At 44.1% G+C, this 18,260-nt stretch overlaps 1 protein-coding gene across 1 annotated transcript in view; it reads right to left on the bottom strand.

Moving 5' to 3' along the window:
- The window catches only part of ZEB1 (zinc finger E-box binding homeobox 1), a 387,769-nt gene that overhangs the window by 124,669 nt on the left and 244,840 nt on the right, over positions 1-18,260 (bottom strand). Inside the window, exon 4 of the mRNA XM_030199176.1 lies at positions 5,139-5,300. Coding sequence (XP_030055036.1) covers positions 5,139-5,300 — 162 coding nt within the window. The remainder of the gene's footprint in view (positions 1-5,138; positions 5,301-18,260) is intronic.

Consider the following 18,260-nt stretch of genomic DNA (forward strand, 5'->3'; position numbering starts at 1 on the left):
AATTGTATTTTTTCACATTCTCATAAAGTATCTGTTTTTGTCTAAGTTTGGATTTTATTATCATTTTGGATTTATATGTTTATATTGTTTTTGGATGTTATATATATCTATATATATATAATATGGATATAATCTATATATATTATATATAGTTTTTAATTTGTAGACTCCTGATGTAGGCCATCTGGCCGAAACACAACGTTGTGTCGAGTCAGTTTGTTTTTTTTCAATAAACCTTGCTTCGTTTCACCACTCCTGTGGTTCTGTCTTTGGATAGCCTGGTTCTCACTCCCACTTCCCTTTTCATTCATCACTGGTAAAATTTTTAACAGGAGGCTCTCTCCCTAGGTATATCCAGCCTTGCCGACAATACCCGGGGAGAAAGCGTGGTGGGGGGGGGGGGGGGGGGGGAGGGTGAAGAAACCCCCCCCCCCAAAAGATTTTAAATGCTCCCAGGTTCCAATCTAAATCATGTCTAATGTGGGATAAAATGCAATAAATAAGTAAATAAATAGATAGAAACTCTAAATGTTGCGCACCTGATTGTCATAAAAAAAATCTCTGCACGAGTATAACATGTGCTAGGGTGTCCCTGTAACTAGCTCCTCCAAATGACACATTGATCACGATTTATAAAAAACTAGTAAAAAAGGCCCGTTTCAGTATGAAAGGAAACGGATGCTAGCAAGGTTTTCCACTCCCCCCCCCTCGCTCTCTCCCTGTGTCCCCTCCAAGTCCCATGGTCCCCTTTCCTCCCCTCCAATTTCCATGGCTTCTTCCCTCCCTCTGTCATTGTCCTTCACTCTGTCCTCCCTCCGAGTTCCAGTCCCCCCTCCCTCCCTCCCCCATCCCCCAATGTGCACGTCGCTCCCCCCCCCCTCCAAAATCGCCAACCCCCCTCTCTTAACGGGGTCCTGGCGGCAGCATTGAAGAGCGAGCAGACTCTGTGAGTCTGCTGCCTTCCCTTCTGTTCGCTCTGAGCTGTGACTCTGGTCCTGCCCTCATTTCCTGTTTCCGCAAAGGCAGGACCAGAGTCAGAGCTAAGAGCGAACAGAAGGGAAGGCAGCAGACTCGCTGAGCCTGCTCACTGTTCAATGCTTCCAGGCCAGTGACGTCAGTGTTATCTACTGCATGAAGCAGACCACCTCCGGCAGAAGCCCCGGTCCCAGGCAGCTTCAGAACATTGGAGGTGAGAATTATTATATAGGATTACTACTCTATTTATGAAAAGTTATTCCGTTATTATACTTTCTCTGTGTACATCTGTATGCACAAGCTGGCATGTTTGAAAATATAAGTGAGATTAAATACAAATTCAACAATTTTTTTATAGTATCCTTCCCACCCCACCCGCCTATCTAACTATTCCAGACTGCCTCCCTGCTTCCCCAAGCCACAGGGTCCTGGCACATAGCTAAACTGAAGCCTCCCTGGTCTAGTGGATTCTTCGGGGCAGGAAAGATCCCCCGTCTTTAAAATGGCTGCCGAGACTTACAACAGTGGCCATGCAAGACTTCAGCGGAAGTCTCACGAGGCCGCCACTGGAAACCTCGGCAGCCATTTTTAAAGAATGATGTGGATGCAGGAGGGTCAGTGCTGGCAGCAGGCAGGAAAGACTGGGGATCTTTCCAGCTCAGAAGAGTTCACTAGACCACCAAGGTGGCTGCCTTCAGGTATGTGCCAGGACCCTGCGGCTTGGGGGAAAGAGATCCCAACAGGAAGCGGGCGGGAGAGCCCTGCCTGAACAAAAACCATCTCACCCTGCAGCATTGATGAGGACATAGATTCCTCAAGCGTATGCAGTACCTTGATAGAAGGCAGGTATGGGCAGAGTGCCTGGAGGGAGAACGAAGGCAATGCTTCTTAGGCTTTTTACACTGCAGGTCCCTCAACGTGTGCAGCGCTGATGAGGACATAGATTCCTCAAGCGTATGCAGTACCTTGATAGAAGGCAGGTATGGGCAGAGTGCCTGGAGGGAGAACGAAGGCAATGCTTCTTAGGCTTTTTACACTGCAGGTCCCTCAACGTGTGCAGCGCTGATGAGGACATAGATTCCTCATGGGTATGCGGTACCAAGTCTGATATCGGACTTTCTCAATGCAGCATCTGCGCACCAGATATCGATGTCAACACAAGTTGCTCACCGAGTACCAAATCCCCTGCCATGCTTGATGTGGTGCTGATGTTGATGCAGAACCAAAAAGTTTTTCTTGCTTGACTCTGCGGGCTTTAAGGGGTCTTGCTCCTGCACATACATGTCCCAGTTTCTCTGGACCTAAGCACTGAACACACCAGTTATGGGGTTTGTGCCTGAAATAGTCCTAAGTGCATCAAGCCACTTGGCACCCTTGCTGACATGGAGGGGAAAAACAGCTGACACTAGGTCAAAATGCTCTGTGTTCCGGGGAGCTTGATCAGTTGCGTATCTGGAAACAGTTGATGCTTCCTAAGGATGAGAAGGACTCAGAGGCCCCCTAAGGCCAAAAATTGAAAAATGAAAATTCTAAAAGTATATTTTGAATAACTTAATACTGAAAAAAAAATATGGAGAAAAAATGTCCTGAAAAAGAGAAAGCATCAAAAAGGCAGGAGTTTGACACGCTGACAAGAGATTAAAAAAGTCAACTCTGCTCTGCGAAAAACGAGAGGCTGATGGTCTAGTGTTCAAGTATCAGTGCATTTGGCAATGTCTGCACTGGGCTCTGTGGATGATGTCACCCACATGTGAGATTATGATGCAGGGGCATATCTGGACTTCGCTGGTAGAGGGGTCCAGAGCCGAGGTGAGGGGGCACATTTTAGCCCCGGCGCCACCCCCCAGATTGTAGTGGGTCAAGAATAGCATGTGAGGAGAGAAAATCAAGGCAGCGGCGGTGAACAGCACGCTCAAGTAATTTGGAGAGAAAAGGAAGGAGGGAGATGGGTCGGTAATTAGAGGGACAAGTAGGGTCGAGTGAAGGCTTCTTAAGGAGAGGTGTGACCACAGCATATTTAAAGGCAGCAGGGACAGTCGCAGTGGAAAGTGAGAGGTTGAGAATGTGACAGATAAAAGGAATAAGAGCAGGAGAGATGGCATTAAGAAGGTGGGTGGGAATGGGATCAGAGGAACAGGTGGTACATTTTGAGGAAGAAAGGAGAAGTGTAGTTTCCTCAATAGTAACTTCAGGAAAGGAGGAAAGGGAATCGACTGCCAGAGTTGACCCCTTCCTCCTTGTACTGTTTCAGGAGCGAGGAAGTCAGCAGGGAGCCTCCAGCCACTGATGCCGGCAATCCCTGAGTGTGCTTGGGGAGTGCAACCGTCAGTGGCTAGAAACATGCTGCTGACTTCCTCGCTCTTGAGGAGGAAGAGGGCAAATCAGGCAGCAGATTTCTTTGGCTGGCAAGGCTTCAGCTATCACCAGACACTGAATGGGTTCTGCAGCTTTGGAAGGAGCCTGAGCCCAAAGTGCGTTTTGTGTGGGGTAGGGAGGGGGTGGAGGTCTCCAAGGCCCACCTGTGGATGGGCTGCTGCCCAATATCTTCCTTACTTCTGCCTCCCAAGTCTAACTCTATCCCTCCCCTCTACCCCCAGGTTCATTATTTCTCTTCCTTCTCTCGCAACCACCTCTCACCTGAGTCGAAAACCTCTTTCTTTCTTCCCTCCACCTTCTTCACCCCAGGCCCATTATCTCTCCTCCCTCTCTCTGAGCCCAACATCTCACTCTCTCTTTCCTCCCTCCATCCATCTTCCTTCAGTTCAGTATCTCTCCTTATTTCCCCCTTCCCCACCCTGTGCACAATCTAGCATTTCTCCCTCCCCTCTTGGCCCTGTGATTCTCTTAATTCCCTCCCTCCCCTCATCACCCACCATGGTCAGGCATCTATCCTCTCCCTCCCCCTCCACCACCTCAACCTCTTGTCCCTGATCGCGGTTCTCTCTCAATTTCCTCACCCTCCCCTCTCACTGTCCAGAATCTCTCCCGGACCGGACTGCAGCTCTCTCATAGGTCCTCCCGCACCCGCAGTATCTTTTCCAAACTCAGACAAGTCTTCAGCTCTGCAGCAACAGCGGAAGCTATACTCAAAGGCTGCCTGTGGCCTGCACCGGGCCTTTCCCTCTGATCTTTCCCACCCCTTCTGAAAACAGGCCGTTGCATCAGAAAGGGTGGGCTGGGTCAGAGGGAAAAGTCTGGTGCAGCCGCCGGCAGCCTTTGAGTATGGCTTGCCTGCATTTGGAAAAAGTTCTGAGGGTGTGGGGAAACCCACAAGAGAGCTGCAGTCAGGTCTGGGAGAAATGCCAGACCATGTACAGTGTTGGGTGGAAGGCAGAAGGAGGAAGCACCGAGTTAATTATTAACCAAGATTACATTTTTAATCACGATTATGTTTACGTGTTCATTGCGGCGTTAATTGCTATTAACGTACAGCACTAGTTTATAATAAGGAACATTTCTGACTTGAGTTTATTTAGTGTCTAAATATTATAGCCATCTTGGAATCCTAACCAGTTTACAGTGTTCTAAATCACTTGCTTGCCACAATAAAATTTGGTTGTGGGCATGATGGAACCAAAGACTATATAAAGAGGGGCAAACAAAACGAAACTACACAGATAGTTTTCCTCTAAAAATAAGCTAGAGTACAGTGTATGTTAAAGCTCCTATGTACTTTGTGCCTGTTATTTGTGAAAGCAGAAGAGGCAGGGGATAGAAAGAGGAAACAGTGCACATACTTTTAAAAATATCAAGTACATGTGCTGTTTTACTTTCCCCAAACTAAATATACCTACGGAAAACTCCCTTTTTAATATAGTTAACTGTACATTTGTTGTAGAATCCATGTCCACTTTTTAACCACCCTAAGGACAATTTTCAAACAAGTCAATTTACCTAAATAAAATGGATTCATCCATATAAAAGTTTCTCTCAAACTGGACTGACAGGAAGTTCTTCTTTCTCTTTGCAAATATTTCCATAGGAATAATACTGCCCATAATTACACTTCAGTAGCTAGGCAACTCATCGCATTCACCCCAATTGGTTCAAATAGTCTAAAGTAGTAAACAAATTCTGGCCAATTATTTGGTGATGGCAAGTACCACATAACCACACAAACCTCAAATTAATTTCATGGAATATTTTAACTTTTGTAAACATACCATTTTCATCATGAATACTAGTCTCCGGTGTGCCTTGTCTCTGGTCATCTTCAGGTGCTTCAGGGTAAATAACAGCTGTGTCTCCTTGCTGAAGGATCTCTTCAACATTGGGATCACGGTTTTGTTCATTTTCTGCATCAGAATCACATTCATCTTCTTTTACTAAAAGTAAAGAGGTTTTAATTAAAAATCCATATTTTAGGTTTATATTTCTATTTCCCTTTATTTTTTATATTTTTTCAGTATTTCATTTTCATACCACAACAAAACTAAGATGAAGATATTCCAATAAATTTGTGGTTTTCATGCTCTTTGAAATGTGGCTTCATAAGTACACAAGTATTGCCATACTGGGAAAGATCAAAGGTCCATCAAGCCCAGCATCCTGTTTCCAACAGTGGCCAATCCAGGTCACAAATACCTGGCAAGATCCCAAAAAAGTACAAAACATTCTACACTGCTTATCCCAGAAATAGTGGATTTTCCCCAAGTCCATTTAATAATGGTCTATGGACTTTTTCTTTAGGAAGCCGTCAAAACCTTTTTTAAACTCCACTAAGGATCCAAGATGGCGTTTGGAGCAGACGCACGCCGTAGGAGCTCCTGAACTTCGTCGGATTTGTCAGGTTGGCGGTGCACTCCCCAGCTGGTTGGGAACCCTACCGTTTGACAGACAACCCTCGATGCATTCGGAGTCCCAGCGTTGGTAAAACCAGCAAATGCTTTGGCAGGAAACGCGATTTCATCAGCGAACTGTAGCACTGAGGGAGTGACGCTTAGCCCTCCCTCTGGTTTGACCCTGCCGCGACCTGGAAGCGTTAGCGAGAAGGAGAGTGTTTCGCAACTGGAGACACCCGAAGTTGGTTCTGATCTCCAGATGAACAGAGGAGGCGCTATCGCTACGTCTTCTCCAGGAGTAACATTAGTGGAGGGAATGAGGGTGTTATCGAACCCTCCATCGCTCCGGAGAAAACGTCGGCCTGGTAAGACCAGAGAAAGTTACGTTGGATTTACTCTGGGACGCTATACAGGGGGTCAATTCGTCTCTGCATCAAATTTCAGAGTCTTTGCGAAAAGACACAAGTGGAATTAAACAATAACTTTTTACTAGTGTCCAATAATATAGAGGTACAGCAAAAAGAAATTGGAAATATAGGAACTGAAGTAAAATTGGTTAAAGAGGTGGTAAGTACAGTGGTAAAAGAAAAAAATGTACATGCCTGAAAGATGGAAAATCTAGAAAATCAACTTAAGAGGAACAATTTAAGACTCTTAAATTTCCCCAAAATCTTCTTTTCTCTCTCCTCTGGAGTTATTCAAAAAATATATATGTCTGAGATACTAGGATTACCGAGTGAGAATCACCCTCCGGTGACTAAACTCTATTACATAAAAGGTTCCTATAAAACTAAAGAAGAGCTAACAGAAGATACTTTGAATTTAACAGAAATGTTAGAAACATCAGTGGAAAAGGAACGAGCTACTTTGTTGGTGACTTTTGCCCTCAAATTGGACAAAATTAATATCTTATGCTTATTTTTCAAACATGTTAATGATGTTTTCTTGGGAGAGAAAATAAATATATTTTCTGATTTGGCCAGGGAGACCTTGGTTAGAAGGAAGGAACTAATGACGTTTAAGTCAAGAGTTCTGGCTTTAGGAGCCACCTTCTTTATTAAGTTCTCCTGTAAATGTATTATATTATTTGATTCAAATACTTATCTTTTTTTTTTTACCCCAAGAAACTTAAAGATTTTGTTGAAAGTAGAGAACGAATGAAAGAGCTCCCTGGAGCTACCCCAGGGGATAATGCCTAAAAATCTTTTTCCTTTTCTTGGATCCTTACAAATGTGGATAAAAGTAAGACTACAATTCTTTGTTTAATATTAATGGTTGTAGAACTAATATGTAAATTTTCTGACATTTATTGTATATATGAATGTAAAATTGAAAAATTAATAAAGAGAATTAAACATAAACTCCACTAAGCTAACTGCCTTTACCACATTCTCTGGCAACGAATTCCAGAGTTTAATTACACATTGAGTGAACTTTTCTCCAATTCATTTTAAATGTACTACATTGTAGCTTCATCGCATGCACCCTAGTCCTAGTATTTTTGGAAAGCGTAAACATATGCTTCACATCTACCCATTCCACTCCACTCATTATTTTATAGACCTCTATCAGATCTCCCCTCAGCCGCCTTTTCTCCAAGCTGAAGAGCCCTAGCCACTTTAGCCTTTCCTCATAGGGAAGTCATCCCATCCCCTTTATCATTTTCGTCGCCCTTCTCTGCACCTTTTCTAATTCCACTATATCTTTTTTGAGATACGGTGACCAGAACTGAACACAATATTCAAGGAGCGAGCAGTCGGAACCATGGAGCGATACAAAGGCATTATAACATCCTCATTTTTGTTTTCCATTCCTTTCCTTATAATGACTAAAATTCTATTTGCTTTCTTAGCCGCAGCAGCACACTGAGAAGAAGGTTTCAACGTATCATCAACGACGACAACTAGATCCCTTTCTTGGTCGGTGACTCCTAACCTGGAACCTTGCATGACGTAGCTATAATTCAGGTTCCTCTTTCCCACATGCATCACTTTATACTTGCCCATATTAAACATCATCTGCCATTTAGACGCCCAGTCTCGTAAGGTCCTCTTGTAATTTTTCCACAATCCTCCCGCGATTTAACGACTTTGAATAACTTTGTGTCATCAGCAAATTTAATTACCTCACTAGTTACTCCCATCTCTAGGCCATTTATAAATATCTTAAAAAGCAGCGGTCCCAGCACAGACCCCTGGGGAACCCCACTAACTACCCTTCTCCATTGAGAATACTGACCATTTAACCCTACTCTCTGTTTTCTATCTTTTAATCAGTTTTTAGTCCACAATAGGACACTACCTCCTATCCCATGACTCTCCAATTTCCTCTGGAGACTTTCATGAGGTACTTTGTCAAATGCCTTCTGAAAATCCAGATACACAATATCAACCGGCTCACCTTTATCCACGTTTGTTCACCCCTTCAAAGAAATGTAGTAGATTGGTGAGGCAAGATTTCCCTTCACTAAAACCATGTTGAATTTCTCTCATTAATCCATGCTTTTGAATATGCTCTGTAATTTTGTTCTTTATAATAGTCTCTACCATTTTGCCCAGCACCAACGTCAGACTCACCGGCCTATAATTTCCCAGATCTCCTCTGGAACCTTTTTAAAAAATCAGCGTTACATTGGCCACCCTCCAATCTTCCGATACCACGCTCAATTTTAAGGATAAATTACATATTACTAACAATAACTACGCAAGTTCATTTTTCAGTTCTATCAGTACTCTGGGATGAATACCATCCGGTCCAGGAGATTTGCTACTCTTCAGTTTGTAGAACTGCTCCATTACATCCTCCAGGTTTACAGAGAATTCATTCAGTTTCTCCGACTCGTCAGCTTCGAATACCATTTCTGGCACCGGTATCCCACCCAACTCTTCCTCAGTGAAGACCAAAGCAAAGAATTCATTTAATCTCTCCGCTATGGCTTTGTCTTCCCTGATTGCCCCTTTTACTCCTCGATCATCTAGCGGTCCAACTGATTCTTTTGCCGGCTTCCTGCTTTTAATATACCTAAAAAAAAATTTTACTATGTGTTTTTGCCTCCAAGGCAATCTTTTTCTCAAGTCCCTCTTAGCCTTCCTTATCAGCGTTTTGCATTTGACTTGACATTCCTTATGCTGTTTCTTATTATTTTCAGTCAGTTCCTTCTTCCATTTTCTGAAAGATTTTCTTTTAGCTCTAATAGCTTCCTTAACCTCACTTTTTAACCATGCCGGCTGTTTGGTCTTCCGTCCTCCTTTTTTAATATGCAGAATATATTTGGCCTCGGCTTCCAAGATGGTGTTTTTGAACAGCATCCATGCCTGATGTAAATTTTTGACCCTCGCAGTCACTCCTGTAAGTTTATTTTTCACCGTTCGTCTCATTTTATCATAGCATAGTCTCCTATTTGAAAGTTAAACGCTAACGTATTTGATTTCCTCTGTATACTTACTTCAAAGCTAATATCAAATCCGATCATATTATGATCACTGTTATCAAGCGGCCCCAGCACCATTACCTCCCACACCAGATCATGCGCTCCACCTAAGGACTAGGTCTAGAATTTTTCCTTCTCTCATCGGCTCCTGTACCAGCTGTTCCATACAGCAGTCCTTGATTTCATCAAGGAATTTTACCTCCCTAGTGTGCCCCGATGTTACATTTACTCAGTCAATATCGGGGTAATTGAAATCACTCATTATTATTGTGTTGCCCAGTTTGTCTGCGTCCCTAATTTCCTTTAACATTTCTGCATCCGTCTGTTCATCCTGGCCAGGCGGACAGTAGTACGCTCCTATCACTATCCTTTTCCCCTTTACACACGGAATTTCAATCCATAGTGATTTCAACAAGTGTTTTGTTTCCTGCAGAATTTTCAATCTATTTGATTCAAGGCTCTCGTTAATATACAATGCTACCCCTCTACCAATTCGAGCCACCCTATCACTACAATATAATTTGTACTCCGGTGTGGCAGTGTCCCACTGGTTGTCCTCCTTCCACCAGGTCTCAGGTTTGGACAATCAGTTGTCCAATACTGCTATACAATCAACCGTCCTAAAAAAAAATTCTTCTGATGGGATCATTTATTTAAGTAGAAAATCTTCATATGAGGTAGCCTATTTAACATATATCTGTCCCCGCTTCCAACACTCATACAATCGCTTGATCTTGTTCCATTTTTTTTACACTAACAACATACAGATACTAGTGAAACTACTCTCCACTACTGCATCTGAAATTGCTGACCTTAATCTTAGGTTACCAAGCATAGTGGACTGGTTATACTCTAGCAAGTTGAAGCTCAATCAAGACAAATCTAAGCTATTTGTATTGGTTGTACGTGTCTCACCCCTTCCTGCATCAATCGTGTTCTCAGGGGTCGCCATACCAGTGGAGAATTTTAGGAGTAACCTTTGACAGTTCATTGACATTTGCAGTGCATGCCACTAATGTAGTTCATGTATGTTACATAAGTACATAAGTACATAAGTACATAAGTAGTGCCATACTGGGAAAGACCAAAGGTCCATCTAGCCCAGCATCCTGTCACCGACAGTGGCCAATCCAGGTCAAGGGCACCTGGCACGCTCCCCAAACGTAAAAACATTCCAGACAAGTTATACCTAAAAATGCGGAATTTTTCCAAGTCCATTTAATAGCGGTCTATGGACTTGTCCTTTAGGAATCTATCTAACCCCTTTTTAAACTCCGTCAAGCTAACCGCCCGTACCACGTTCTCCGGCAACGAATTCCAGAGTCTAATTACACGTTGGGTGAAGAAAAATTTTCTCCGATTCGTTTTAAATTTACCACACTGTAGCTTCAACTCATGCCCTCTAGTCCTAGTATTTTTGGATAGCGTGAACAGTCGCTTCACATCCACCCGATCCATTCCACTCTTTATTTTATACACTTCTATCATATCTCCCCTCAGCCGTCTCTTCTCCAAGCTGAAAAGCCCTAGCCTTCTCAGCCTCTCTTCATAGGAAAGTCGTCCCATCCCCACTATCATTTTCGTCGCCCTTCGCTGTACCTTTTCCAATTCTACTATATCTTTTTTGAGATACGGAGACCAGTACTGAACACAATACTCCAGGTGCGGTCGCACCATGGAGCGATACAACGGCATTATAACATCCGCACACCTGGACTCCATACCCTTCCTAATAACACCCAACATTCTATTCGCTTTCCTAGCCGCAGCAGCACACTGAGCAGAAGGTTTCAGCGTATCATCGACGACGACACCCAGATCCCTTTCTTGATCCGTAACTCCTAAAGTGGAACCTTGCAAGACGTAGCTATAATTCGGGTTCCTCTTACCCACATGCATCACTTTGCACTTGTCAACATTGAACTTCATCTGCCACTTGCACGCCCATTCTCCCAGTCTCGCAAGGTCCTCCTGTAATCGTTCACATTCCTCCTACGACTTGACGACCCTGAATAATTTTGTGTCATCGGCGAATTTAATTACCTCGCTAGTTACTCCCATCTCTAGGTCATTTATAAATACATTAAAAAGCAACGGACCCAGCACAGACTCCTGCGGGACCCCACTAACTACCCTCCTCCACTGAGAATACTGGCCACGCAATCCTACTCTCTGCTTCCTATCTTTCAACCAGTTCTTAATCCATAATAATACCCTACCTCCGATTCCATGACTCTGCAATTTCTTCAGGAGTCTTTCGTGCGGCACTTTGTCAAACGCCTTCTGAAAATCCAGATATACAATATCAACCGGCTCCCCATTGTCCACATGTTTGCTTACCCCCTCAAAAAAATGCATTAGATTGGTGAGGCAAGACTTCCCTTCACTAAATCCGTGCTGACTTTGTCTCATCAGTCCATGTTTTTGTATATGCTCTGCAATTTTATTCTTAATAATAGCCTCCACCATCTTGCCCGGCACCGACGTCAGACTCACCGGTCTATAATTTCCCGGATCTCCTCTGGAACCCTTCTTAAAAATCGGAGTAACATTGGCTACCCTCCAGTCTTCCGGTATTACACTCGGTGGAGATGAAAACGGTAACGGAATTCAAGCATGCGTGGGACAGGCATAAAGGAATCCTGTGCAGAAGGAATGGATCCACAGAAGCTTAGCTGAAATTGGGTGGCGGGGGGAAGAGGGGTTGGTGGTTGAGAGGCTAGGATGGGGGAGGGCAGACTTATACGGGGTCTGTGCCGGAGCCGGTGATGGGAGGCGGGACTGGTGGTTGGGAGGCGGGAAATACTGCTGCACAGACTTATATGGTCTGTGCCCTGAAAAAGACAGGTACATATCAAGGTAAGGTATACACATGAGTTTATCGTGGGCAGACTAGATGGACCGTGCAGGTCTTTTTCTGCCGTCATCTACTATGTTACTATGTTACTATGATTTTAGGGACAGATTGCATATTTCTAACAGTAGCTCCGCAAGTTCATTTTTTAGTTCTATTAATACTCTGGGATGAATACCATCAGGTCCCGGTGATTTACTACTCTTCAGCTTGCTGAACTGACCCATTACATCCTCCAAGGTTACAGAGAATTTGTTTAGTTTCTCCGACTCCCCCGCTTCAAATATTCTTTCCGGCACCGGTGTCCCCCCCAAATCCTCCTCGGTGAAGACCGAAGCAAAGAATTCATTTAATTTCTCCGCTACGGCTTTGTCCTCCTTGATCGCCCCTTTAACACCATTTTCGTCCAGCGACCCAACCGACTCTTTGGCCGGTTTCCTGCTTTTAATGTATCTAAAAAAATTTTTACTATGTATTTTTGCTTCCAACGCTAATTTCTTCTCAAAGTCCTTTTTTTGCCCTCCTTATCTCCGCTTTGCATTTGGCTTGGCATTCCTTATGATCTATCCTGTTACTTTCAGTTGGTTCTCTTCTCCACTTTCTGAAGGATTGTTTTTTTGGCTCTAATGATTTCCTTTATCTTACTGTTTAGCCACGCCGGCTGACGTTTAGTCTTTTTTCCCATTCAACAACGTTTTACCACCTCTGCACTTCACGTTATTCTTCACTCCTTGGTTACATCCAGGCTTGATTACTGTAACTCACCGCTGCAAGGCATTAGGGCCCAAGATAAATATTGCTTGCAGCTTGTGCAAAACTCGGCTATACAGCTCCTAATTCCTGCAGGCATGACCATGTCACATCCCTTCTCTATAATGAGCACTGGCTCCCTATTTCTCTACTAATTACCTACAAGCTAGCTCTTCTGACTTTTAAGGTGTTCCATTCTGGTCAGCTTCCTTATCTTGCCCATTTACTAACATTGTATGTGCCCTGGCGAGACCTGTGCTCCTCTGCTCATAGCCTACTGGTGCCCTTCTTGAGATGTATTTGCTTTACAGCCACTAGATCCAAGAATTTTTATGTACTTGGCCCCCAGCTATAGAATTCCCTTCCACTTCCACTCCGTTTAGAAAAGTTGGCCTTAAGAAATTCCTATTTAAGGCTGCTTTTAGGTCTGGAACTTCTTGAGTCCCACTGTGACAGGTGTATTTTAAGCCTGTAAACTGTCTAAATTAATTTTGAAATGCATTTCTCTAGTTTGGCCAGCAGGTGGTACATGTTTTACATTAAAGCTGTTATAGAAAAGTGAATGCCCTCTTTTAGTTTCACTCAGTGAAGAAGTGAATCTACAGTACTGTGAGCAGTATACTTTTAAAACTTGTTGACTGGGCTGTGATTGGTCTGAAGTTACCCAGCAATTGCTGGCTGTTGCTTCAGTTTCAACCCAGAAGAAGAGAGCGAGCTCTTTGCTGAAGCCCTGTAAAAAACAGCTATATTTGATAACTGGTTTACAGCTATACGCCCTGATCTCCCCAGGTACTTTCTAGGAAGTAAACAAATGTTAGTGTTATAATTGATCCATATTTCAGTTACCCATTATTCTTTGCCGATTGCACATTTTGTTTTGCTCATTGTTCAACTGTGACAATAAGCTTGTTGACTCTCTGTTCGGACTGATAAAGAATCCTGGTGGTTTGTTTGTTGGGTCTGTGAGTGCTTTCTGGGAATTATGGGACCACTGGTAGTGTGGCCTCCAGGAACCTAGAAATCACCGGAGATAATTTGAGAGCGGGAGACGTGCCCAGAGGGGTTGTGACCCAGTAAGTGGGAGGAGGGTGCTAGTGTAGAGCACAATTGGCTGGTGAAGGTGGACCTGAGCTGTACTAGGGACAGACCCTTTAAGTGGCTGAGGAGTAACCCCCGGTGGGTTTCTTGGCCTTTTATGACAACCTGTCCTTTTTTGGTGGCAGCATGGTCAGATTGTCAGGCTCAGTGTACGGCGTAAGGGTCACCATCCACTGAGAGGTTCAGAGATTTTTCTATCTGTAACCTCCAGACACAGAGAACAAGTGCAGCAGTAACAGGGTCCCTTTCCTGTTCAGTTTTTTTTTTGGTAGTGTTAGATTAGCAGCGTACTGATGGTGACTGGCAGCTGATAGAAGACACTGGAGATGCTCGTCCTAATACAAGAGCAACCAGATGCACTTCTGGCTCAAGGTCCGAGACATGCAGGAATGACTCTCTGCCCATGCTGATACTAAAGCAGAAAGTCTGGATGCCATGTCAAAGTATCTAAAGTAGCTTCAGCCAGGTGCTTTCTGCACTCTTCCTGCTTAGTGGCTATTTTGTGAAGTTCTATGGCCTGCTCTGGTGGGAGAGTGCCTGCAAACTTGAGTACACTACTCACCAAGTTCAAGTAGATACTCATGTAGGTCTGGTAAGACTGGATGCAGGAAATGAGCATAGAGCCCTGAAAAAAAAACTCTTCCCAAAAGATTCCAGAGCATGAGCATCTCTGCCTATGGGAGCCAAGGCATGGGTCCTCAAACTTCTGGCTCTTTTAAGAATGGATTTGACCACTAAGGAATGGCACAAAAGCTGTGGCTTCTCAAGTCAGGGCACCTTCTGGACTCTATACATGAAGTCCACAGTCTTAGGACCAATCTGTGCGGAATCAATTTTGTTCCGTAACTCAGCATAAGTGCATTCCACTGCTGAGTGCCTATTAGCAAAAAGATGAGGGAACAGGATATACTCTCCACACAACACGAACAAATTCACCACCATTAACACACCAAAACTGAATCTTCCAATCTCGGACACCCTAAAAATTCTTGGAGTTACCATTGATAGACATCTAACACTTGAAAACCACGCGAAAAACACAACCAAGAAGATGTTCCATTCAATGTGGAAATTAAAAAGAGTAAGACCTTTCTTCCCAAGGACCGTCTTCCGTAACCTGGTACAATCAATGGTACTCAGTCATCTAGACTACTGCAACGCACTCTACGCTGGCTGCAAAGAACAAATAATCAAGAAACTTCAGACAGCCCAGAACACTGCAGCTAGACTCATATTCGGTAAAGCAAAATATGAAAGTGCTAAACCCCTATGAGAAAAGCTACACTGGCTCCCACTCAAAGAACGCATCACGTTCAAAATTTGTACCCTACTTCACAAAATCATTCACGGAGATGCCCCTGCCTACATGTCTGACCTGATAGATCTACCATCCAGGAATACTAAAAAATCATCCCACACATTCCTCAACCTTCACTTCCCTAACTGTAAGGGTCTAAAATACAAACTAACGCATGCATCAACCTTTTCCTACTTGAGTACACAATTCTGGAACGTGCTACCGCGCAACTTAAAAACGATCTATGATCTAATCAATTTCCGCAAACTACTGAAGACCCATCTCTTTAACAAGGCATACCACAAAGATCAACAAATGTGAACCCCTCCACATATATCCAGTATTGTCTTGTAATATTAGCTTGTGATACAAACCTCATGCTTTTTTATTATCATGTTTATCCAAGATCCTTCTATAATACTAAGGAGAAATTAGATCTTACCTGCTAATTTGCTTTCCTTTAGTCCCTCCGGACTGGACCAGGATTGGACTGATGGGTTGTGCTCGCCTACCAGCAGGTGGAGACTGAGAAAAAACTCTGACTCTGGAGAGCCAATAGGAGCCCTGGCCATGTGACCTTAGCCTCAGTATTTGAATAACAAAGCAGGAAAGAAAGAAAGACCTTCTGTGCCGTATGGAATCTTAGTAGCCACAAATTCCTCGGCAAAGCCGAGTACTAGAGCTCACCAGAGAAGTGGTATGGCCCCTTATGTATTAGAGCTCACCCGCAACTCTCAGCAGAGAAGTGGTATGGCTCATTTGTATTATAGCTCACCAGCAACTCTCACCAGAGAAGTGGTATGCCTCAATCATATTATAGCTGACCAGCAATTCTCCCCAGAGAAGAGGTATGGCTCACTTGTATCATAGCTCACCAGCAATTCCCACCAGAGAAGTGGTATGGCCCTTTAAAGCTGTACAGATATCTACCAAGATACATATAAACATATACATATATACGTACATATATATACCAGGAATGGAGCCCATCAGCAACTCTGACCAGAGACGTGACATGGCTCACTTAAAATTCTATCTATACCAGCTTCTGGCTTAATTGCTTGTTTGTGGTGGTGGTTGTTTATTTTTATTTATTTTTTAATATTCCATTGAAAGGATGACGAAAAATGGGAGGGGCCTGGTCCGGTCCGGAGGGACTAAAGGAAAGCAAATTAGCAGGTAAGATCTAATTTCTCCTTCCTTAGCGTCCCTCCGGACCGGACCATGATTGGACTGATGGGAAGTACCAAAGCAGTAATCTTACGGGAGGGACAGACATTGAGAACACGGTAGAGTCCCTTAAAACACCCAAACTAGGATGAATACCGAGCCGAAAGCTTGACGATCCAAGAGCCACCAACAAACTAAATAGGATGACTACAAAGCAAGAAAACTGAAAAGTCCAAGCGACGCTGAACATGTCCCCTACCAAGGGCCGCCATATATTGTTCCCTACCGCACTATTAGTACAGCGCAAAGGACAGAGAGAGACTCGAGAAAAAACGACTGAATGAAAGATGGCAAAGGTAGAGGCTGAGCCGCTTCGAAACAAAAAAAAAAAAAAATAAAAAAAATAAAAATAAAAATCTGCAATGAATCTACCATTCCTCCAGATATCCTAGACCCTTGCCGACCTAGCAACAGATTGGAAGTATGTAAAGGCTGTCAGTGAGAAAGTACCTGATCAATTGAAGCTAAAGAGGTAAAAATAAGAGTGCAGTTAAATAAATCATCCTAGAATAAAATACTATGCAGGAGAAGAAGATACCTAAATTCCTGCTGCAAACTAGACTGAAGGTCCCAATAAACTGCCAGCTGCTGCAGTTAGACAAGATGAAGAAAACACATCTCAGAGCGCAATTCAAATGAGAGAGAAAGAATCGTCTGTAGCTGTTGCCTCTGCAAGCAGATCACCTGAGACTTGTCGTAGACCCCAATTAGTGGAAACGGGAATAAAACAACAGTAGACACTTGTCAGTACCTTTTATCTGTTAGATACATATAGAAGTCCATAAACCACTACACAGTTCCAGGAATAACATGCATAGAATGTTTGTACGTTTAGGAATCTATCCAGGTGCTCATGGCCTGGGTTGGCCGTGGACAGAAAGCTGGGCTCGATGGAACCTTTGACCTTTTCCCAGTGTGGTATTACATATGTACCCATGTAGTAGAACTATATATATACATATATATTTTCACAGATGTAGCCACCAAAAACTGTCCACTGTGTATATTCTCCAGGCATACCTGCAGGAAGGATGCGCAATGTCAACCACCAGACCCGAGTGCTGCACTATTGAGAATACAGAGGCCGGGGGGGGTCACGTGATGCCAGCAGGCGGATAAGACGCTCTCAAGCCCTGCTCCGACCCTGGTGCAATATTCTGCTTAATTAACCTGCTCTTCCGACCCCCCGCCGCAACGAAAATAGCCTACCTGCAGCTGACACGGTCTGGAGTGTTCGCGGGTGAGGTTTCGGGGCTGGGAAGGTGACCGAGCCGTGGTATGCCGGCAAAAACACCGAGGCCTCCCAGAGATCGTGCACAACCCATGAGCTCCAAGATGGCGTCCCCGGTGCCCAGTAGCGCGGTGGTCACGCTGCAGGAGGAGGCAGTTCGCGAGTTGACAAAGCAGATCACAGCGGTGCTGGATGATAGACTTTCTAAGTTGCAGGCTTCTGTGGACACGCTAAATGAGAATATGGAGAGACAAACAGCGCGACTTCAAAGCGCAGAGGAACGTATTGGCCGTCAAGAAGACAGGTCGGAGGCCCTGGAGGGAAGAGTAGAGCAGGTGGAAGCTCTGGCGAGGCAACTGACGCAGCTAACAGACGACTTAGAGAACAGGAGCCGCAGGAACAATGTTAGAATAATCGGTGTCCCTGAATCAGTGAAAGATGGAGACCTGAGGGATTTTGTGACCCGCTGGATCCCTGAACAGCTGAAATTGGACCAGGCTGTGGGGGCACTACGAGTGGAACGAGTGCATCGCGTGGGAGCAGCGCGGGAAGGCGAACAGCGCCCGAGACCCGTCCTGGCAAGAATTTTAGATTATGCAGATAAAGAGAAGATC

The sequence above is a fragment of the Microcaecilia unicolor genome, chromosome 1 (assembly GCF_901765095.1).
Source record: "Microcaecilia unicolor chromosome 1, aMicUni1.1, whole genome shotgun sequence".
NCBI lineage: Eukaryota > Metazoa > Chordata > Amphibia > Gymnophiona > Siphonopidae > Microcaecilia > Microcaecilia unicolor.